The sequence below is a fragment of the Platalea leucorodia genome (assembly GCF_965183815.1).
Source record: "Platalea leucorodia genome assembly, chromosome: 15".
Lineage (NCBI taxonomy): Eukaryota > Metazoa > Chordata > Aves > Pelecaniformes > Threskiornithidae > Platalea > Platalea leucorodia.
Window position 1 is genome coordinate 4276487 of NC_138837.1, and position 20316 is coordinate 4296802.

Here is a 20316-nt window from a genome sequence, read left to right on the forward strand (position 1 = left end):
AATAGCTCAAGACACACCGGTGAAGAACAAAAGAGGACTGGGACTGGGTTATATTTTAAAATGCTCATATATTTTCTTTTTTTTTTTCTCCTTTTCTCTTTTTCTTTTTTTCTTTTTCTTTTTTTTCACAATTCTAATACAATTGTTCATCAAAATACTGGCGTTTCCAGCAGCAATTCTTTTTTTTTTTTTCTTTTTTTCCTTTTTTTTAAGTGAATAATAATATACGGTAGTGATTTCACAGTAAAACAGACCTGCGGGAACGCCGGATATACGTGACAAAAGACACCCCCAGACCAGCCCGCCCCCCACCTCCCTCCCCCCCCCCCCCGAAAAAGATTTTGGAAGTGGGGGAAAAAAATAAAAAGTTCATTCAAAAAAATTATTTCAAAAGAGATTTCATATAAAGCCTTTAAAACACGGTCAAAAGTTTCTCCCTCTTCTCCAGATCCCTGTCCCTGTGGCTGAACATTTACAGAGAGAAAGAGAGAGAGAGAGAGGGAAAGAGAGAAAAATAGAGAGAGTTTATAACAATCTCTGTAGAAGAAACAAAACAATCCAGAAAGAAAATATCCAAGAATAGGTAAGGGATAAAATTACATTTGTACAAAAATAGATTTTAACTTTATTGATGCTTTAGATATTTTCCTTATCTTTTCTCTTTTTTTTTGTCATTCTAAATTTTAATGTATTTTATTTTTCTAGCTATGCATCCCATAGCCAAGGCATCCATCACTAAGTATTGGGAATTGCTAAAGCTATTTTTACTCAAAACCACCTGCTGCTCAAAAGAAAAACAAAACAAACAAACAAAAAACAAAACAAAAAGGCATCTTAAAATAGATGCATTTCCTTTGTCTCGAGGAATAAAGATCCTTGGCATCTGCCAATTCGGAAAGGGCTTCAGATACAATGTACTCGCTTACATGAAGCAAAAAACAAAAAAAAAAGCAAGAAAAAAAATAGGAAAAAAGAATCGACTTAAAACAAAAAACCCACAAAAAGTCTGTAATTGCTACGGTTATAATATATGTATATGTGAGTGAGGGTATTTATACAGTGTATATATCTACAGTACATACATGTATACACACGCACATATGTATCAACTTAAACCAGCTCATGCACGCTCGTCACTGATGGGGACAGCATCAGCTCTTGAGCCACGGTCCCGCCATCTTCAGCCCTGTTAGGAGCAGGAGCTGCGCCCAGCCACGCCGGGGCTCTGCTCCCCGCTGGGCCGCCACCGGGCCCAAAGCGCAGAGAAGCTGCTGGCGAGCTCACAGGCTCGGTGCGGGCTTCCTACACCCATGGGTGCTGGGGAGATGAAGGTCCTTAGCTTGTAATTCCACTCCTCGGGTCCCACCCGGCAGCGGTGCTCAGCCCCTGCGGCGCTGATGGATGCTCAGGAAGCTCCGGCATCCTCCCGGGGCGGCCCGCGGGATGCCGGATTCGGCTCGGTTTGGGTTAGGGCTCGGTTGAAACGCGCACACGCGAGAAGGCAGCGAGGAACAGCCAGGGCGGCAGGTGGGTGGCTGAAAAGCTGATGTTTGTGCTATCTTTAGAAAATTAAAGATTGTCCCACCAACAAACAGGAATTAAAAAAAAATAATTAAAAAATAGATCACCCTAATCAAACCAGATTTTTGCAAGAGTATTAAGATCTGGTTAAATGAAAGTCCTACCTCTCTAGTGAATAATGTGCCTTTTTTTTTCTTTTACCCATGTATCACCTCTTCAAACAAACATGTAATATATTTATAATTATTATGATGAGGACAAAAAAAAAAAAAAAAGCCAAAAGTGAAAAAGAATACAAATGAAAAGACTCAAACTCATGCAAAAGCACATTGCTTTAAGGCTGCTGTGGCAGATGTTACCGGACGCACAAAAGCTTTTCCTTCTGATGGGGAGGGCTGGGCTGGGGATGCTGGGGGGCAGCGGGGTGGGCTGGGGTCCGGGCTCTGGGGGTTGATCACACGCTCAGGACCCACTGGCAACCCGAAATGCCCGGTGTGGCTGCCGGGGGAAATCACAAGAGCTCTGCTGAAAGCAAGAGAGTCATGAGGAATTACAGCAACGCAGGGGCTCCCTCAACACCTGCCAAAACCAGAAAGCCCAGGACAACACTCAGCCTTTCCCCAAAACCCTCCTCAGCCGGGGGGCACGAATCGAGGCTGTGCGCTGCTCCGGCAGGGAAACTGAGGCACGGAGACACGCGTCCTGACTGAGAGCCCCTGGCCTGCAGAGCCTTCCCCTTTGCACCATGCTCCTTGCTGAGGCTACCCCTGTCCTCATGGCATTTTATTTTTATGAGGTTAAATGCTAACTGGGATGGGATGGGATGGGATGGGACGGGATGGGATGGGACGGAACGGGCCGGGAGCTCCCGCTCTGCAGCCCGGCAGTGCCCAAGGCTGCAGCCGACCAGACCACAGCCTTGCCAGCCACCGCAGCTCAGCACCCAGCACCAAACAGCCCCTCCCAAGACATCCATCAGGAAAAAAGTGGTTCCACCCAACAGAGAAGGACAGCGGGTTTATTCTAGTGCAATGTCCACTGACTCTTTCACAAAGGACCCTCATCCTCTCCGGCGAGCGAGCTCCAGGCTCCTTTCTGCCAGCAAGAGCCAGGCCAGGGGCTGCCGGCTGCCGGGGGCTGGTTTGGCTCCAGGCTGAGCTCTGCGCCGGCTGGCTGGGAGCTGACACCTCCCTGCGAGCCCCCTGCGGGGCTGCGCCAGCCTTACGCTGGCAAGGAACAGCCTGCTCGTGTTTACTGGCACCCTTTACATATTTCATTTCTCTTGCCTAGTTTTCTTGGCAAATTCTTGCAGGGTGAAGCTGTTTAATAATATTTTCGGCGGCGTGCAGGCTGCTGGAGAAACACAGCCAAAACACTTTCCCTGCCTCTGTGGATTTGCCACTTCAGGCCAGCCTAAGGGAAAGTTATGACCTGAAATCCTGAGTATTTATTTAGCAATGAGACGGCCTGGTTAACTGCAGGGGATGGTGCTGGGGACTCGAGCTGCCGGCGGGATGACGACAGGCGGGAGACAACTGTGTCCCCTCAAAAACAGAGGTGGGAGCTGGTGGGCACTGCTCCATCCCCCTCCAGGCACAAAGGAGATGGCTGAGGAGCCAACTACAACCCACAGGGAGAAAGAAGAGAAAGAAATACCTTGGGGACCTAATGCTTCTTTGTTTTAAAGCACAGAAGACATGAAAGCGGTGGGGAAGCCCTTGGCCCGAGGCCAACCGCAGGCACCTCGTTCTTGGCTCTGAGCACCCACCCCACGGTGTGTTCGGGACAGTCCGTCCTGCCAAGGGGGAAAAACGCTCCCCAACATCCCTCACCGCTCCCTCTGCTTTTTTTTTTTTTTTCTCTAACTCATTTTTTGGTGGAGCTCTGGAGACACCTGATGAAGGTGAAATGGGGATGTGAAGAGGAAACGCTCCCTGGCTGGGGGATCCTGTCCTGTGGGATGTGGGCACGTTCCTGGGACTGCGTCCCTAATCCCCAAAAACCTGTCCATCTCCCTGCTGCCATGCAAAGATCAAGGAAAGGACCGTGCAAAAGCTAAAGTGCTTTTGGTGCTCTTGGCATCCTGGACGGGCTGGGGATGGGCACGCTGCCCACGCAGGCAGGGGCTGCTGCCGCGTCCCCCACCCAGCCGGGACCTCTCAGCCCCCGCGTCCCTGCCCAAGAGGGGAGATTCAGGGGATGGGGAGCTCTGTTCTTGCTTCACCACTAATTAACAGCCACAATTACCAGCCTGGCCAAGCACTCCCACTAATTGTTGCCTTGCAGTGTTTTGCACTGCAGCTGCTGAATCAACAGGAGCAGCCTCCTGGGCGAGCCGAAACCCCCGTGCGAGGCGAGGGCTCGGGCGCTGCTGGCCCAGGGGTAACGCCTGCCGGTACCCAGGGCTGCTGCGTACCCGCAATGCGGGCATGGAGAGGCATGCTGAGCCCACCCCATCAGCTGGAAATGCCCTTCCAACCTCACTGAACTACGTCAGGACCAAAAAAACCAAGAAGGAGCCATTGCTGACACGCCAGCTCCTGCTGCTCCAATGCAACAGCCCTTGAAATAAAGCGTGGGTCTGGCAGGACAGGCTGGACCGAGCCTCGCGAGTGGAGCCGTGCCGGGATGCTGGGGGCAGTGCTGAGGGCAGGGGTCCCAGCAAGACCCCACGAGCTGGGGAAGGGCGATGTTGAGTCCCTGGCAGCCTTAAAGCAAGTGCTCCAGCCGGCTCGTGTCCGCGTGGGCAGCTCCACACCGAGCACAGAGGCATCTTTGGGAAGAGCAGCGATGCCCAGCTGCCCTCTGGGACGGCAAAAGGGGATTTTTTTTCCGGTGCTGCCGCCCGCGGGACCCTCTGCACAGAGGGTGAGAGGGAGCCCTGGTTCCCTGTGCCACCAGTCACCTCGTTATTTGGGGGGGATTCAGCTCAATCCCAAATCCTCTGCTTTTAATTGAAAGGAGAGGCTCTGTGCGGCCGCGGGTGACTCATTCACGGGGCACGGGCCGGGCCGCCTCTCCAGCCCGCCTCTCCCTCCACAAAGTAACTACCGAGACTACTAATAATAGTTAGAAACCAAAAATAGAATTTTTTTTTTTTTTCTTCTCTTTTTCAAAAACTCCATCCTCTGAAAATAGCCAGCTGCAATCCAGCGAGTTCAACCACTCCCCTCGGCTTGTCCAAACCCCACTGCCCCAAGGGCTGGGACCATCCCCGTCCCCGCTCCAGTCCCGGGGGAAGCACCGCTGGCCACGGCACGCACGCGGGGTGATGCCAAGCCTGGCCGGCAGCTCACCCCAAAACTCATGGCACGGTGGGGGCCGGGGCCGGGGCAGGGGTGCGAGCCGGGGTGGTGGGTGGCAAGCTCTCTCCGCTCCCACTTCTCTACATCTAGCGCAGGGAACCAGCGAGCAGGTCTTGAGATGCAGCAGTGACAGCAACGGACAAGGGTGAAGGCAGCGAGGACGGCAGGGGATCGCCCCGGATCAGATGGTGCCTCCAGCGCTGGGGAGAGGAGGGAGGGACGGGCTGGGGCGGCGGTGGAGGAAAGCAGAGGAAGGGGCCCCGCGAGACCCCGGCCGGGCGAGGGACTGACCCAGCAGCAGTTCTCTAAGTCATTTGATGGGGTGCTTCCAGCATTTCCATCAAGAAGGTGTCGATTGGTGTGTCGCCTATTAGCTTGAAGAAGAAGAGGTGCTCCAGGCATTTTAGGCCGATGGACCGGAGGGCTGGGAGACGGAGCAAGAGCTTTGCGAACCTGGGGGCAGGAGACATGACATGGTCAGACATCCCACCGGCAGCCCCGCTTCTGCCCTGACCCCCAAAGCTTCTGTGGCCGCTCCTGCTCAGAAGGGCTGGGAGTCAGGCACAACCTCTTTTGCTACCAAAGTCATGGGGCTACACCCAGAGCTGTGCAGAGAAATCATTAAGTATGTCCCCAGCCTCGAAGATGAGGCAGCCACGATGGATATTCACAACAAACGTGCTGACAGCTGAGCTGGAAGAGTAAAATAAGAAATGAGAGGCCATCCCTGAACTCGAGCGCACCACTGGCTTCGTGCATCTGTGTCACACATGTGCATTAACCATTCGGTGAGCATCCCGAGATGCTCGTGGGGTCCCTACACCGCAGCCACGGGGAGAAGGCACCACGGGGCCAGCCTTGTCACAGGCAGTGGCGCGAGCAGCTTCAGCAGTTCGATCTTGGGTCAGGGAAAAGGGCAAGCAGCTGGGGAGGGGATGGAGGAGACGCTGAGTGGCGTTAGTCGGCACTTGGCTTGGGGATGCCCCTCTCCTGCAGGCACCGGGCACCATCACTTGGGCTGCTGCTTGCTGCCGAGCCCTGAGGGCTGCTGGCACGGCAGAAACCCAGCTGACAGCCGGGCTGGAGGTGTCCCAGGGGTGAAGCCAATGGAAGGAGACAGAGGCTTTGACACAAAAGCTGGAAGCAGTGCTGCAAACCAGCGGGGACACAGGGTGCTCCCCTTCTCCCTGCCTGGCGCAGGGCTCCGCTGAGCCCCAGCCGAACAAAAGCCCTTTCTCCCCAGCTTGCCCAGTGGAGACGCTTGTCAGGTCGCACCCTCGATGCCGGCAAGAGCTGACAGGCAGGAGGGGTGCGCGGCCGGGCAGGGGAGAGCCAGGGGGGCTGGGGAGAGCCGACAGCACTGCAGGAGCCGGCTGGGGCAAAGGAGACAAGCCCGAGAGCTGGCCGGCCGTGGCAGGGAAAGGCTGCTGTGTGTTGGGCTCCACGGGCGGCAGGAGGCTGCGGAGCCGGGAGAAAGCCACCGGCTCCTGCAAGGGTGCTTCGGAGCACCCCAGGGTGCCCCCACCCTGCCTTGCACCCCGGGGGTGCAGGCAGCAACCCCAGGTGCTGCGGGATGTCTCCTCCCTCTCTCAAAACAGCAAAAAGGCCCTTTAATGGCCAGGAGCGCATTTATTTGTTTTTACTGCTGCACAATCAGGGCTTGAACATAAGCAAAGGCCGCAAGCAGCCCAGGGAGAAGGAGACTTTCTAGAAAACACACACATAGAGAAACATGCATAAACATACAGATACTATACATGCATGCACACTTTTCTCTCCCCATTTTTTTTTTTTTTGCTGAGCTGGCGAGAACGGTGGGAGCAGAGCCAGGAAAAACAAATCAGTCCTACCATCCCATTCAGGAAGTTTCACTTTAAACCAAACCAGATGATGGCTCCAGCCCTCGGATACGTTTAACTGTGAGATAACCAGCCCACAGCACAACGTGCCAGGGCTGTGGCCGGGAGGGGAGAAAATAGCCCCGATTCCCCACGGCTGCTCGGTGTCACGTACGCACCGTGCCCTCCCTGCGGAGGAGCAGGGGCTGGCGCGGGGGGAGCGCTGCTGGGTTTTTCCTAGGAATGCCTCCCTTCGTCTCGCTGCTGCAGAGAAGTTCCCTTTTGGTGTTTACATGGTGCTCACAAGCTCTCGATAGCCGGGGACTAGGCTGAAGTCACACACCAAAGGGCATCTGAAGCGGTGGGGAAGCCAAGCGCTCGCCGCAGCGTGGAGCAGGGGAGGGCGCCCGCCATGGGCTCGACCAGGCGTTTGCTCAACCACAGGAAGAACTTGTTTCCAGCCCCAGATGGTGATCACACTGTGCCATGAGACCAGGAGGATGGAGAGAGCTGCTGAGAGCTTCATTTAGCTCTTGTGCAACTCTGGACTCCCAGCCCAGGAGTTAACCCTCCCGAGCCACCTGGGCTTATTGCACCATTGCCCTGCACCATAGAAGAGATGTGGTAAGGTCAGCAGTGTCCAGTCACAGCTCTCAGGACAGCCCTAAGTGTGCAAAAACCTTTGAGGTCACCAAAGAAGGGTGTGAGGATCACACAAGGAGGTCCCCAGCCCAAGGTCATTCAAAGCCAGGGAGAGATCAAACTCCAGAGCCCCTGGTGCAGCTACCGGAGCCAAAATGCTCCCTCACACACCGCTGATCATTGAGGTAGAGCCCTGGGGAACCGATTTTGACTGGCGGCTCAGTGACTTTGCTCAGTCATGCACAGCGGCTTCGTGGTGTTTCGGTCGATGACGAGCGGGGCTGTCCCCATGCCATCCCCCCGCCCAGCCCCACCCCAGCCCCGGCAGCGAGCGGCCGCGTGCGAGGGCAGCACGACTCAGCTGCGGACACTGGACTCCTGTGCAAAGCAAAACGTTCATCCCGCTGGGGGAATAATCCAGGAGAGCTGCTGGCCACGACTCCCAGCGCAGCTCTCCTTGTGCCAGCTACGGCTGGCTGCTCGTTGTGAGCTCCAAGGGGAGCAGAGCTCTTCTGAAACACCAGAAGAGCCAAAGTCCAGGGGCTGGGGCTGGATTTGCTTAGGAACTGCAATTTAATAACGCTTTTGGAAGAGGAGTTGGCTTGAGAGTTGGCCTGGGGTCCCTGCAAACCACCCGGGGGAGGAGAGGTAACCACCCCTGCTCTGTGCACTGTGCTCATCCCTCCCTTCCCCTCCTCACCGCAAAGTCCAACACACCCAACGGTACCTTCAGCCTAACTCTCCCTGCCACAAGCCAACCATCAACATCCAAGAAGTCCCTGTACAATGTGTCGTCTTCTATCCGCCAGCACATTGGTACCCAAAGGGGGGAAAAATAAGTGCAATATTACTTCTGAGGCTGTGATCTGCCCGCTGCACTCACTGCTGCAAGAGCATCCTTTATTTTTTTAACCATCCAGGCATGCGAGACCGGGAATGCAGGTGAGATGCAAATCCCAGTTGCTTGGGCTGTTTTTCCCCATATTCACGCCTCAGCAGCGATACGCACCAGCAGCAGTTTCCAGTGCTTTGCTTGGTTTCTCAAATGACTGTCAGTAACTTAACTGGCAGTTGCCAGCTTCAGGCTGTAACTGGGAAAATGCGCCCACTCAGCTCCAGAGCGGTCCAGGAAAGCATTCCTAATTCCCCCTCCCATTCCCAGCTGGATTGGGGGAGGCGGGGAGGGGAGAAAAGAGCATCAATTGAGGCTTTCACTTCCCAGCAATGATGCTCATCTGCCACCGAAAATTAACTCCGTGTGTGTCTTATTTTCGCTGTGGTTTGCTCTCTGTGGCTGCCAAAAGGGAAATGATACCCCTTCCCCCATGTGCTCATCCCACTGCTGCGGCCACAGGAGCCGGGGCTCCTCAGGTCTCGGCACCGCTGTTACTGCCCGACCTTGTCCTGGTTGCGTTGCGTTTACTGGCATGGGAATAAAGACCGCTCTGCACTTCACAGGGGGATTTTCTCAGGACGTTCACAACTGAAACAGGTAGAAATGTGTGGGTTTCTCTGCAGAGAACTGTTCACTCCCAGAAGACGGGGGAACAGTAAATGAAGAGACCCAGCACCTGCACACTGCTGCAGCGATCCAGAGGACGGCACTCGGACCCTGCCCTGGGCCGCAGCACCCTTTGCACCGGCTGCAGCACCCATTGCACGGGGCTTTGCAGGGGCGCGAGGCTGCGGGAGGACAGGGCACAGCCAGCAACTCACCTCCCGGGCTGGTCGGGGTATTTGTGTTTGCAGTATGCCTCTAGCGACGCGTACACCTTCTCCCGTAACGCCTCCACTTCAGCCGGGTTGGAGAGACCTTTCGAGTCTGAAAGGCAACGAAAGGACCATCAGCCAAAAACCTCCAGGCTTTCCAGGCAGGCAAGGACCCCCCTGTGCACCCCCCAGCCCTCTCCACCCCTCCCGGCACCACCAGACCAGGGCACAGCGTGGGTGCGGGGTCTGAACCCCAGGAATTTGGGGCCGTACCTAACACCTCCCGGGGTATGTTCAAGCCCTGAAAGGTTTGCCCTGTAACTAGAGATCTGTTTTACTTCAACTCATACCCCAGTCCCAACGATTCTGGCTCATTCCAGTGGTCACAGACCCTCATGAATAGGGTTTAAGTCCCCCTCAAGTCGTGGGCTTGCGGGATTTCTCCCTCCAGCACGGAGCACTGTGGCAGGGCTAAACGAAAAGCCCTGGCTCTGGCAGGTCCCCCGCAACATGGCGAGGATCTGTTTTTAGTAGGGTGAAAGGGACAGTCAAGCAATCGATATCCCCAAGCACATGCACCACGGGAACCTCTCCAGATTCCCCTTCTTTTACCATATACGGCTAATCCCAAATTACAGACAATAAATTACTGGTGATTACAAGGGGGGGGGGGGGGGGGGGGGAGTCAAGCAGAAAAACAAACCCAAAACCCAGCAATAAACCCTGCTGAAATGCCCTGGCCTGGGTTCGGTGGGAAAGGCCAGAGAAAGAGCCGTGCTTGGGCACAAACCATGCTCCTGCGAGGGCAGGGAGGGGAAGGGGTGGCCGCAGACGTGGAGGTCTGTCCTCGGCTGCCATCTACTTCTGCTCTGGGCTGACCCGCTCTAAAATATAGAGAACCCCTCAACAGAGCTGTACAGGTATCTGCAGGCTGGCAGTCTATCTGGCAGGGCTTTGCTCTCTGAAACGCCGGAGACAACCCCCAGCACTGAACCTTCTTCTTCCCTTGGGCAGCTGGGGTCAAGGAGGGGAAAGCGAGCAGCGTGAATCCTCCTGAAGTCTGTAAAACTAAGCAAGCTGCGGACAAAAAATAAAGTTCCTGTGTACTTTATGAGCATGTTTTGTGCCTTTCACCCTCTGCAGGCTCCGCAGAGGGCTCTTCCAGAAATGCAGTTAATAAAAGCCCTTGGATGTTGAGATCAGGAAACAGAGGACAACAAGGTCCATGCTTTACTTTGCTCTAATCCATATTTTTGTCTTAAATGATATCTAGATTCATTTTTCCTCCTATTCAGGGACAACTGCCTCAAGCACCAGAACTTTCTTTTTACAGAGTCGGCTGAAACACTAAAAATAGGAAGACTGTGTACGTTGATCAAACCAAAGCCCCTCAAGCTCAGCAGAGAACTCAGCCCATCAGGAGGAGTCAGCTCCAAAAGCAGCATTCGCCATCTCCTCAGATGATAGCAGCTGAGTCCTGGCCAAGGCTGGGCCCTGCATGGAGAATATTTTGGACCGTGAAACCGTGCTGCCCTCGGCAAAGGGGAAAACACCCCTTCGAAAGGGAGGCCCGGAGAGCAACCCTGGGCATGGATCCAGATCCATCCCTGACCTGCAGAGGACAGGCTTGTAAGGTGGCAGATGCACGTGCAGCCCTTAATTTGACTTTCATCCTTGCCTCTCTTCCTTCTTGCCCTGTCCTCGGGAGTTGGGTGCCCTCGGTTATTTGCAATGGAGCTTTGCAGGTAAGAAAAGGAGCCACAAGGACACAGCATCAGCCAAGAGAGGAGAGGAGAGAAGGTAACGGCATGTACCGGGGTTGAAGAGGACAATGGCTCGCAGGCAGCCTAGCTCTGTCTTGTCCATCTGCATGTCTCGCATTTTTGACACGAGTTCTGTCAGTACTCTGCAAAGGACACAGAAATCACAGGCGTCAGCGTTAAAAAGAAATGAAAAAACACTCAGGTGTCAGACCCGGAGTGAGGTCCTCCGGTGCATGGTTAATGAAGTCATAGAATCATAGAATCGGTAAGGTTGGAAAAGACCCTTAAGATCATCGAGTCCAACAGTCATGGGATAGTGCTTGCTTATACCAGCTGAGGATATGCCCTCATTCTCCTCCTGTATCAAAAATAGCTCATTAGGAACACCAGTGGTTCCTGTGAGATACAACAGGGACCACAAAAACTGGCTTCATACATTCACTGAGAGGCTTTGGCACCTGAGAAAGCTGCCTAAAAATAAAAAATAATAATATAAAAAAAACCCCAACAGGTATCTAAAAGCAATTTCCTCTGCTGGTAATTTTTATTACTCCCTTTGCTCTTACTGCAGGTGCCGGTCTTGAAACATTTTCCACTGATTGCCCCGTTTTTCCTGTTAGATCCTGCAGTGAAGTCATGATCTTGCACTTATGACCTCACAGGAAACAAATGATGTCACCCAGGTCCGAAGAACAATTTCCTTGCAAAGCAAAGAAGCAAAGGTGATTTGGTTTCAACTAAGCCAGATCAAGATCAGTCTTGGGCAGAGAGATAAGCCACAATTGAAGCAGCGTCTGGAGCCACACTGTGGGTGAAACACCCTGGAAGTCTGGCTTTAAAACGCTCTCCCAAAGCACGAGATTAAAGAGCCCTCGGGACACGCATGTGGAACCTGCTGGGTATTTTTGGTGCTTTTTCATTGTGAAAATAAAATCACGTCTTGGTCCAATTAAAGATGAAAAGAAATAAAGGAGCAGCCTCCTCGTAACATTAGAAGGCATCTGGACCCCATGAAAGAGGCTTTGATTTGCACTGGGCAGCCCTCTCCCTAACTATTTCGGGCTGTTGGTTTCTGCAGGTTTAAGAGGAGGGATTTAATGCCATTGCCTGCAGCAAGGACCATGACATTTCCATGCACGTCGTAAGATGGACACGCCTCAGCCTGGGCTCCTCCGGCCACGAGCCCACGTGCCAACGCATCTCCATCCGACCCCTCAAGCAGGTTGCAACGCAGGGAAGGGAAGCAGCCCAGTGCAGAGACAGAGACGGGGATGTCTAGGCAAGGTGGCCTGAGGTGCGTTCCCCACCATCCATCCCTCCCTCTGCCCACCTGTCGAAGATGGCCCCGACGCCAGCACTGTGCGCGCTGTTCCGGTGCACATGGAGCCCGGTGGCTAAGAGGATCCCGTCTTTCACGGCTATGGAGCGGTGGGAGAAGGAAGCGATTAGGAGCTCATTCCACCCTGGGGACGAGAAAACAACCAAGGCCGCAGGTTAGAGCCACGGAGTCCTCAGCTGGTTCGGGAATCAGCAACGTCACCTCCCTGGCGCTAAAAAGAGAGGAGGAAACCGCTCAAGAACCGCCTTTGCTAGAGCAACAAGGCTGGATATGGGAAGGGAGGGGGGAGCCAACCCTTTCGGGGATGTCAGGGAAAGAAAAAAACATTAAGGAACAAATGCACTAAAAATATAACGCTAATAAGGGAAGCAGTTTCCTCTATAAACCTTGCAGGCACCAGAGCAAACAGCTCGCTGCCCTGCTCCTCTCGCTGTGAACCCCGGAGTGGGTGTGGAGCCCTCCGTTCCCCCTCTGACCTTATACTCTGTGCCTCCAAGCAGTTAAAGACCTATTAACGCTTTATATCAGCTAATTGGGCTCATTTTCAGGCCATAATGGGGCGCAAAAGTTCATTCACCATTATTCAGCTGTGTAAATCGGGACGATGAAAACTCCTGCTTGCAGGTTTGTTGCTTCTGCCATATAAATACTGGAAGGGATTGCCTCTCCTCTGCCTGCCACTGTACAGGGATGTCCCACATCCATGACTGCTCCACTAACAGCTTTCCATGCTTGGAAATCAGCTTTTGTCTTGTTAGTTACTGGACATGCTATTCAGGAGATAGGAAAACACATCCTCCGAGCCTGGACACCACGGGAGCAGTCTGGGCTAGTGACAGATGGGGAAGAGAGATGCGACCTCCCTCCCCGCCTGCCAGCTCCCCTTCCTAATTTAACACGTCTTCCAATCCTTAAATCTGCTACCAGCTGAGTTCAAGAATGCGCGAAACAAACCCATAGCAAGAAGAAACGCTGTAAAGTTTTGAAGGGTGGAAATTTTGGTGACTTTGAACCAGGAGAGGCATCTTCAATAACACAAGATGGGTCTTCTGCAACCCTGAGGAGTCTCAGGCTCATCATGTGGCTCATTTACCCGGCCTGAAAATGTTCTGGTGTCCAGAACACAGGGCTGCTTGGCAGGGTCCAGAAATGTCAGGATATTTGATTTTATTTTTTTTTCCCAGGCTGGAAAAGCAATGCAGCAACATCCTTCACCTCCTCTCCTGCCACAGAAACATGTCGTTTCTCGCTGACTGGAATAAATACAAGGTCCACGTGTGCTGTATTGACCTACTGTGGCAGTGATGGGTTGTGCCGTTAGAAATGTTGACAAGGAATAAAGTTCACTCTTTCCTAAGTGGCCACAGGATGTTTCCACCCCAATCACGGGAACATTTTTTTGGCTATTTACTGGGCGAGGCCTGGCGCTTGCAGAGGGATTGCAACACCGTGAAACCCAACAAGGATGGAGGAGAAGACGTGGGACTGCACCAGGAGCCTGCAGGAACCGTGCTCCGTGGCTGAACAGGACCTGCCAGAGCCAGACCCACAGAAAGCTGCTGTGGGCATCTCCCACCAGCCGTCACACACGGACCCACGGCAGCTCCACACGCAGCCCCTCCATGCAGCTCCAACCAACAGACGCCGGAGCTGGTTCACAGCGTCCCTCCACGACACCAGCTGTCACAGCTCTGCCCTGACTCTCGGCCATCGCCCAACACTCCTCTGCCGCAGCTCCGCACAGCTCCAGCGGTGCCGAATCCAGCCTCCTGTTTTCCAGGAATACATGAAAGTGGTGAGGCTGTGGGGTGCCACCAACATCTCAGCTGGGCTTATTCCAGCTAAGGACCGCAGGATTAATCAACATCCTTCAGCTGAATTACTCCCATATAGAGCTGGGATGTTTTGGCTGAAATGGGGAGCCTATTTCTACCCGGTGATTTCACCAGCGCATCCCCAAAGAGCTGACAAGATAAGGAGGCAAGGAGGAAAAATTAGGTATAACCACAGGCAGCAAATCTGAGTTAGAGATCAAACAAGGCTACCCAAAGAGTTTTGCATTTCAACCCAAGCTCTGGAGAAGCAGAGCAGGTATCTCTGACTCTTGCGACTCCTTTCTGATCAAACAAGGCAGCTGAAGCCTCCGGGGATGCTTTGGCTCCTCTGGGGTAGGGAAGGCACCTGGCAGCACAGTGACCATCGTGTTAATCCACCTCACTACCAAGTTTCCCCACCAGCCCTATAAAAGGAACTGCAGCTGCAGAGATGTAGTGCTCAGCATCCTTTGCCAGGCTGGCCTTGATACAGAGAAAACAGCAGGTTATTCCTGTCTCAGCCATAGCAAGCTTGGAAACAAGAAAACCCAGGGAAAACAGGCTTAAAAAGCTGGGAATCCTTCTCCAAAAAAGCTCAGAGAGGGAAGATTTTTAAAAGATTCAGAATTAGAAAAAAAGCTACTGCTGGCCCATCCAGCACTGCTCCTCTAAAGGTGCATGCTCCCCTTAATTTTGCCTCCAAGCATGCATGACCGAACCTGACTGATGCGCTTAGCTAAATTTTAATACTTAAATATTTCATGGGCAGCTGTTCTCAGCAGGCCACTCTCCCCACTCAATAATAGATAGAGCCACTGGTTAAAAGACTTGGGGGAGGTTATCCGAGGCCCCGACAGAGATGCTTGGAGCAGGGAGCCCACTGGAGCCGCTCCAGGTGCTCAGCCCACCTCGTGGCCATGGGGTTAGAGCCACCAGGAAATCTGGGATGTGATGGGGTCTGCAGCCCCCTCTCCTCCCGCCCCATGGAGTGGCCCCTCCAGGATGCCAGCTCGGAGTTGGTCATAACAAGCACCAGCACAAAGGAGAGACATCAGGTCAGAAAATCTCCACTTCAGCTTTCATTAGCCGCCTTCTTAAGAGAAAGGAAAACCTTGAACTGTTGTTGTGGGTCTTGTTTCCACTTCACAAAAGAAAAAGGCAGCTTTTTGTCTGAACGCAGTTCTTCCTGGTGATATTCGCAGAAAGCCCTCCAAGTATAGAGATGCTTCCCCTGCTCATCCACTCTCACAAGAGGTTCTAGAGACCCTCTTCAAAAATACACTTTCTGTATTTTCCAGAGAGAGCCCTGGGCCAGCTCTGGCAATACTCACACCCACGGAAAAGTCAGAGGAGCACCTTCACCAAAGGGCTAGCAGGAGCCGTCCAGGGAGGGCATGGGACTTGGCCAAGTCTGCAGCAAGAATAAAACCCCCAAATTCTCCATTCCCAGAATACTGCTGTAACCACTAGATGAAATGTGACTATAAAAATCTCCTTTCAGTAATATAAGAAGAGTGGAAAACCTACACCAGTAAACGGTGCGACTTAATCGCCCAGAAAACATTGAGGTCAAGGATTTCAGAGAGGTTGCAAGAGGGACTGGGTATTTGCATGTAGGGTCACGGTACGCAGTTACATTGGTTGACAGTCAATAAAAAATTTCTAAAAGTATTAAGATTCATGCATTTGGGCTACAGTCAGCCTTATTAAACAGAATGACAGCTAGTATTTGTCCCATCATCTTCCTACTCTGGACCTTCTCCTGAAGCAACCCGGACAGACCTTGGACCGGAGGAGTTCCAGCAGTTCCTATGTTTTGTGTTGAAGTGAACACTTTGCACTTGGTTCTTAAAGCACTTTACTGCCCAATTTCATGGGCATTTATTTTGGGGCACACACTTTCTACAGTAAGAAGCCAGGAATGTTGCCATCAAGGTGAATCAGCAGTGTCTTGTCTACAGAGGCCATTAACTTGAGGCTAGAAGAGTGCAGAGAGAGGAGCACGCACCCTGCAGGGTTTTCCCCTCTTGAATTCCCTACAAAAGTGCATTTTGGGGAAACAAGAGGAACTTTTAAAAGTATCAGGGACTTCAAAGTCTGCAGCTTACTTGGGTTTGGCTGCCAGACCGGTTCACTCCAGGCAGCTCACCAGCTCGCCCTGCTCTGAGGCTGCACCTCTGCTCTGCACCAGACTCCTCCATCATTCCCTTTTGAGTTCCCTTGACTACTTTGAGTAGCCGAGGTCAGTGTCCCTCATGGCCAAGCAGAGAGCTGGGTGCCACCGCCAGCCGTCAAGGTCTCCTCGTTTCCTCTCCCAGTCTCACCCTTCACATGGAGTTTGTCATTTGCTGGAAGCCACTTCATCTGTCCCACTGACAACTTGCCTTCCTCTTTGTTTAGGGAGCAAAACTCTCCGCTGCCTCAAGCCAAAGACTTTTTAATCACTTATCTGATGATTGGAGCTATGCAAAGAGCTTCATGCCTAAAATGCACCCTCGTTGAGCTCTGCTCTTGATTTCTTCCCTCCCTGATCTTTGTGCATAACCTGCCAGCAGCAGGGGCTTGAATTTATTCGATGGGAGAAGACCCTTCTTACAGCTAACTGCTTTTCACCTCCCAAAGCCTCCGTTCTTGCAGACCCCCTGCTGCACAAGGAAATTTAAAATAAGCCCGGAGAATTTTATTTTCATCTTGGTGGGTGGGAGAAGGAGGTTGATAGATATTTCTCCCCTTTCTGGTTTTAATTATGATCAAACATTTTAGTTTGATGAAATTTCATGGAGTCCCAAGCCCACTTGGTCTTTCAAGTCTCAGCTTGGAAGGAAGGCAGCGCGCAGCTCCGTTGGTTTAAATCACCCAGCGCACATCTCCGAGCGCCTCGCTCATCAGAGATGAAGCCAGGCCATTTTTCAGCTGATTGGCAGCTGGTGCAACATTTTGGATCACATTCAGCAACATGTCCCTTGGGGCTTTTTAAATCCTGTTTAGCAATTGAATTATCAGAGGCTATTACTCAGAATCAGTTAAAGGCTTTCAAGTTGCCGGGACCTAAATCTAGCGTAATACCTGTCACCATGGAGATGTAGCACTCTTAGGGCCCCGTGCTGGAGCCTGCGCGGGGACGGTTCCCACTCACCTGCTCTGAGCAAGATGACCTGGTCGTCCAGGGGCAGCTCGGAGAAGTGGGGGATCCTCTTGGCCCACTCCACCAAGGTGAAGAGCTGTTTGTCTGCTGCCTGGCATATGTTCGTCACCGGGTCATTGGGCTGCCAAGAAAAGGAGATTGAAAGGCTGGGAAAAGGCAGGGCAAGGCGAAGAGGAGAGGCTGGAGGAGCAGCTGAAGGGTCTTGCTGCCTCCACAGCAGGGAAAGGACCCCAAAGTCGGGAGCACCCCAGAAGTGGACGTTAGCAGTCACAGGGAAAGGAGGTGACTTAGCTTCTTCACCACGTGGTTTTCAGTAGTTTTTAGCAAGCTCCAAAACAGGAACCAGGAGTGTTGAGACCCAATATCCATCACACAGACTGATGAACCAAACTAGCTCCAGCCCAGGGATGGGCAGGCTTCTGCACCCGTGCAGCATGCACGTTCCCCGTGCCAGCATGTCCCAGCTTAACAAACCAGCACCAGAGGGGGCATTACAAAAAAAGAAAGAAAAACCCTTTCCTTTGAAATATTATCCGGTAACAAAAACCATCTGGTCTCAAGGAGGACAGTCAGCCTAAACATACCAAATCCCTGTTTAGAGGAACTGCTAACAGCTCAAGTGGGCTTGTGATTAGGAACTGGAAGAGACTGTCTAACCCCAGTGAAGACAGACCTTGCGAGTACAAGTGTGTATATAGGGTTTACCTCTCTGGACAGGGATGTGTGAGCCCCTCACATATCCCACTGTAATCCCTGCTGATATCTAGCAGCTTTAATTGTACGATTATTTTTCTTCCATGTCCTTAAAAGAGCAGTTTCCAAATCAGAGGAGGAGTGTTTACTTCACCCCCGGATCGCAGGGGGAAGGGGTATGAGTTCAGCGCGGCCGAGGCAGAGCAGACACGAACGACAGCGTAACCTCTCCCTCTGGCAAGAGTCTCGGTTTCAGCAGGACAAGGCCATTCCTCACCACGAGCCGGCTGCTCTACAATAAACCCCTCTCCCAGGCTGGGCAGATGAGGACCACGCTGCTGAGTCTCACTCCTGACCCCAGGAGCCGTGCCCCGGACCCCTGCCCGCTCCCCTCCGCTGTCCCCTGGCAGCAAACACAAACTCTGTGCCTCAGTAGCCAATGTCTCCCATTCTCCAGGCTTAAAATAACCAGCATCTGGCAAGCTCAGAGGCACCCGCCTTCGAAGTATTTTCACCTGTTGCGTGCAGAGATGGATGGGAATGGGCTCGCGTTCAGCAGCGCAGCTGAGGAGCAGGGAGCATCCTTACAGGGATTTTCCCCTCCTTGCTCTGCCCATCTCCCGAGGGGCACAAGGGCAGGGGAGTCTCCCTCCGAGGGAGCTGGGGCTCTTCCCTGGGGAAGGAGACGTGTGCAGGGACTGGACTCTTCCCTAGGAGAGGGAGAAAAGATGGGATTTCCCCTGGACAACAGGAGAATTCTAAACTGGGTGTGAGGAGGAGCTTTGCAGGGTTAAGTGTTTCACTGGAAACACGGGGAACGTCAGCATTCAGAGGCATTTGCAGGAAGGGTGAGAAGGGAAACCCTTGGCCCAGGCTGTAGGAACATCACCAACTTCAAGTCATCCGAGTTTGGTCAGCAAGCCGGTGGAGGACCCAGGCATCCCAGCTCCCGCGGGGCGGGATGATGGAGCCCTGCCTGCCCCGGAGCAGGACACGACTTACGGGAGACCCCATGCTCCAACAGAACCTCACCCATGAAGCAACAAGTGCCTGCACAGCCCCATGAAAGGGGTATTTTAGGAAAGTCAGATGTTTTTGCCAAAGCTTTTACCAGCGCTTGCTTCTGGGCAGGTTGTCACTGTCTCTAGGACTCGCCCTGATGCAGCAAGCCGGGCTCCAGGTCTCCCAGACCTGCCTCAGCAGGCAGCACAAGCTGTACCCAGCCTTCCGTGGTTCGTACAAAGCCCCAGCGAGGGGCCCAGCCTTTAATTACACCTCAGATGGCAGTTCCTGGAACCACCACAGTGCTTCCTGGCAGAACTTAATCACCGTAGCTTGAGAGGCAGCTAAAAGTATCATCCCTGCAGGCCGAAAGGGCCCTGCCTGTCTCCAGGAGGGGATCTGCAAAGCGATGCTAGACACCCTCTCCGTGCACGGTAAGCAAATCCCCTCCTGCAGTAAATAGCAAGGGCACAGTGCCGGAGTGTGACAGAATGAAAGGACACGCGGGCACCTGATCCTTCTGGAAAACTGGAGCTTGGAGACATCTTCCAGAAAATGGTGACTTGAAACCAGCCACTCAAAGGCCAATTAAGAGCTAATGGGGATAACACCTCTCAGTTACAGGCTTTGCCCTTCCGTGGCCAGGAGCCCATCCGAGGTGGTGCTTACACTGCAGGAGCCCAGCTTCGCGGCTGCCGGGGACACGGGGCGGAGGCAAACCCATCCTCACGCCGTCGTACTGCCCGGGCACAGGTACCTGCTGAGGGCATACGGCCAGTGCCCAGCGCCCGAGGGACAGGGACCACACGGGATCTGGGGGCTTCCTGGGACACACAGGGTGGAGGATGCAGCCATGCTCATTTACAGCTCGTGGGAACTTCCCAAAGGGTTTATGCCCTTCGCCACGGTCAGAAGCCAGACACCGTCGCAATTAGCTGCTATTTGCAGTGGCTGAAGAGCTCTTATTAGGGGCTCACCGGTGCAATTACTTCAAGTGTTTTAGTGATGGTCATTGAAACGCTAGTCTTGGCGCTCTCCTACCACCCCAGGCAGGAGAGCAGATTTGCAGGGGCACGTCCCTCTGTCTTAGCTGCTTTCTGCCTGGCTCAGCGTCCTTCCCTGTCCTGTTCGTGCCACCCATGAGGATCACATCTCACTGTGCTCCCCTTTCCCCATCATGGGCTTCAAACCATGAATGTACCCCATCCTCTCTGGTGTCAATCAAAGTGTCAGGACAGAGCCAAGGGTCCCCTCCCTCGTCAGGTACTCGGAGCAGCATACTCCACCAGCAACAAGGCGTTTAGATACTAGAGCTGCTGGAACAGCTCACAGGGTGCAGCCCCCCTGCCCTCCCCTTTTACCAGCTCCAAGGACTGTGCTGAAGCCCCCCCACTTGGGTCCCGCACTGTCCTAGCTGGAAGAAATCGGTGCCAGTGCCAGCCTGGCGAAGCAGAGGGACCTCCCGCAACCAGAGTTGGGATCTCTGCTCTCAGAGAAGCCAGGGCACCGTGGCACAAGGTGACAGTCACAGACATGAGAGCATC

General features: G+C 53.2%; 1 protein-coding gene across 2 annotated transcripts in view; it reads right to left on the reverse strand.

The window, feature by feature from the left end:
- Positions 1 to 353: 353 nt before the first annotated feature.
- Positions 354 to 20316, reverse strand: part of RXRA (retinoid X receptor alpha) — a 119600-nt gene continuing 99637 nt past the window's right edge. For both annotated transcript variants that reach the window (XM_082327591.1, XM_082327592.1), the window contains exons 6-10: positions 17069 to 17198; positions 12110 to 12242; positions 10831 to 10922; positions 9023 to 9128; positions 354 to 5279 (exon numbers count right to left, since the gene is read on the reverse strand). In XM_082327591.1, coding sequence (XP_082183717.1) covers positions 5132 to 5279; positions 9023 to 9128; positions 10831 to 10922; positions 12110 to 12242; positions 17069 to 17198 — 609 coding nt within the window. In that variant the 3' untranslated portion in view covers positions 354 to 5131. The remainder of the gene's footprint in view (positions 5280 to 9022; positions 9129 to 10830; positions 10923 to 12109; positions 12243 to 17068; positions 17199 to 20316) is intronic.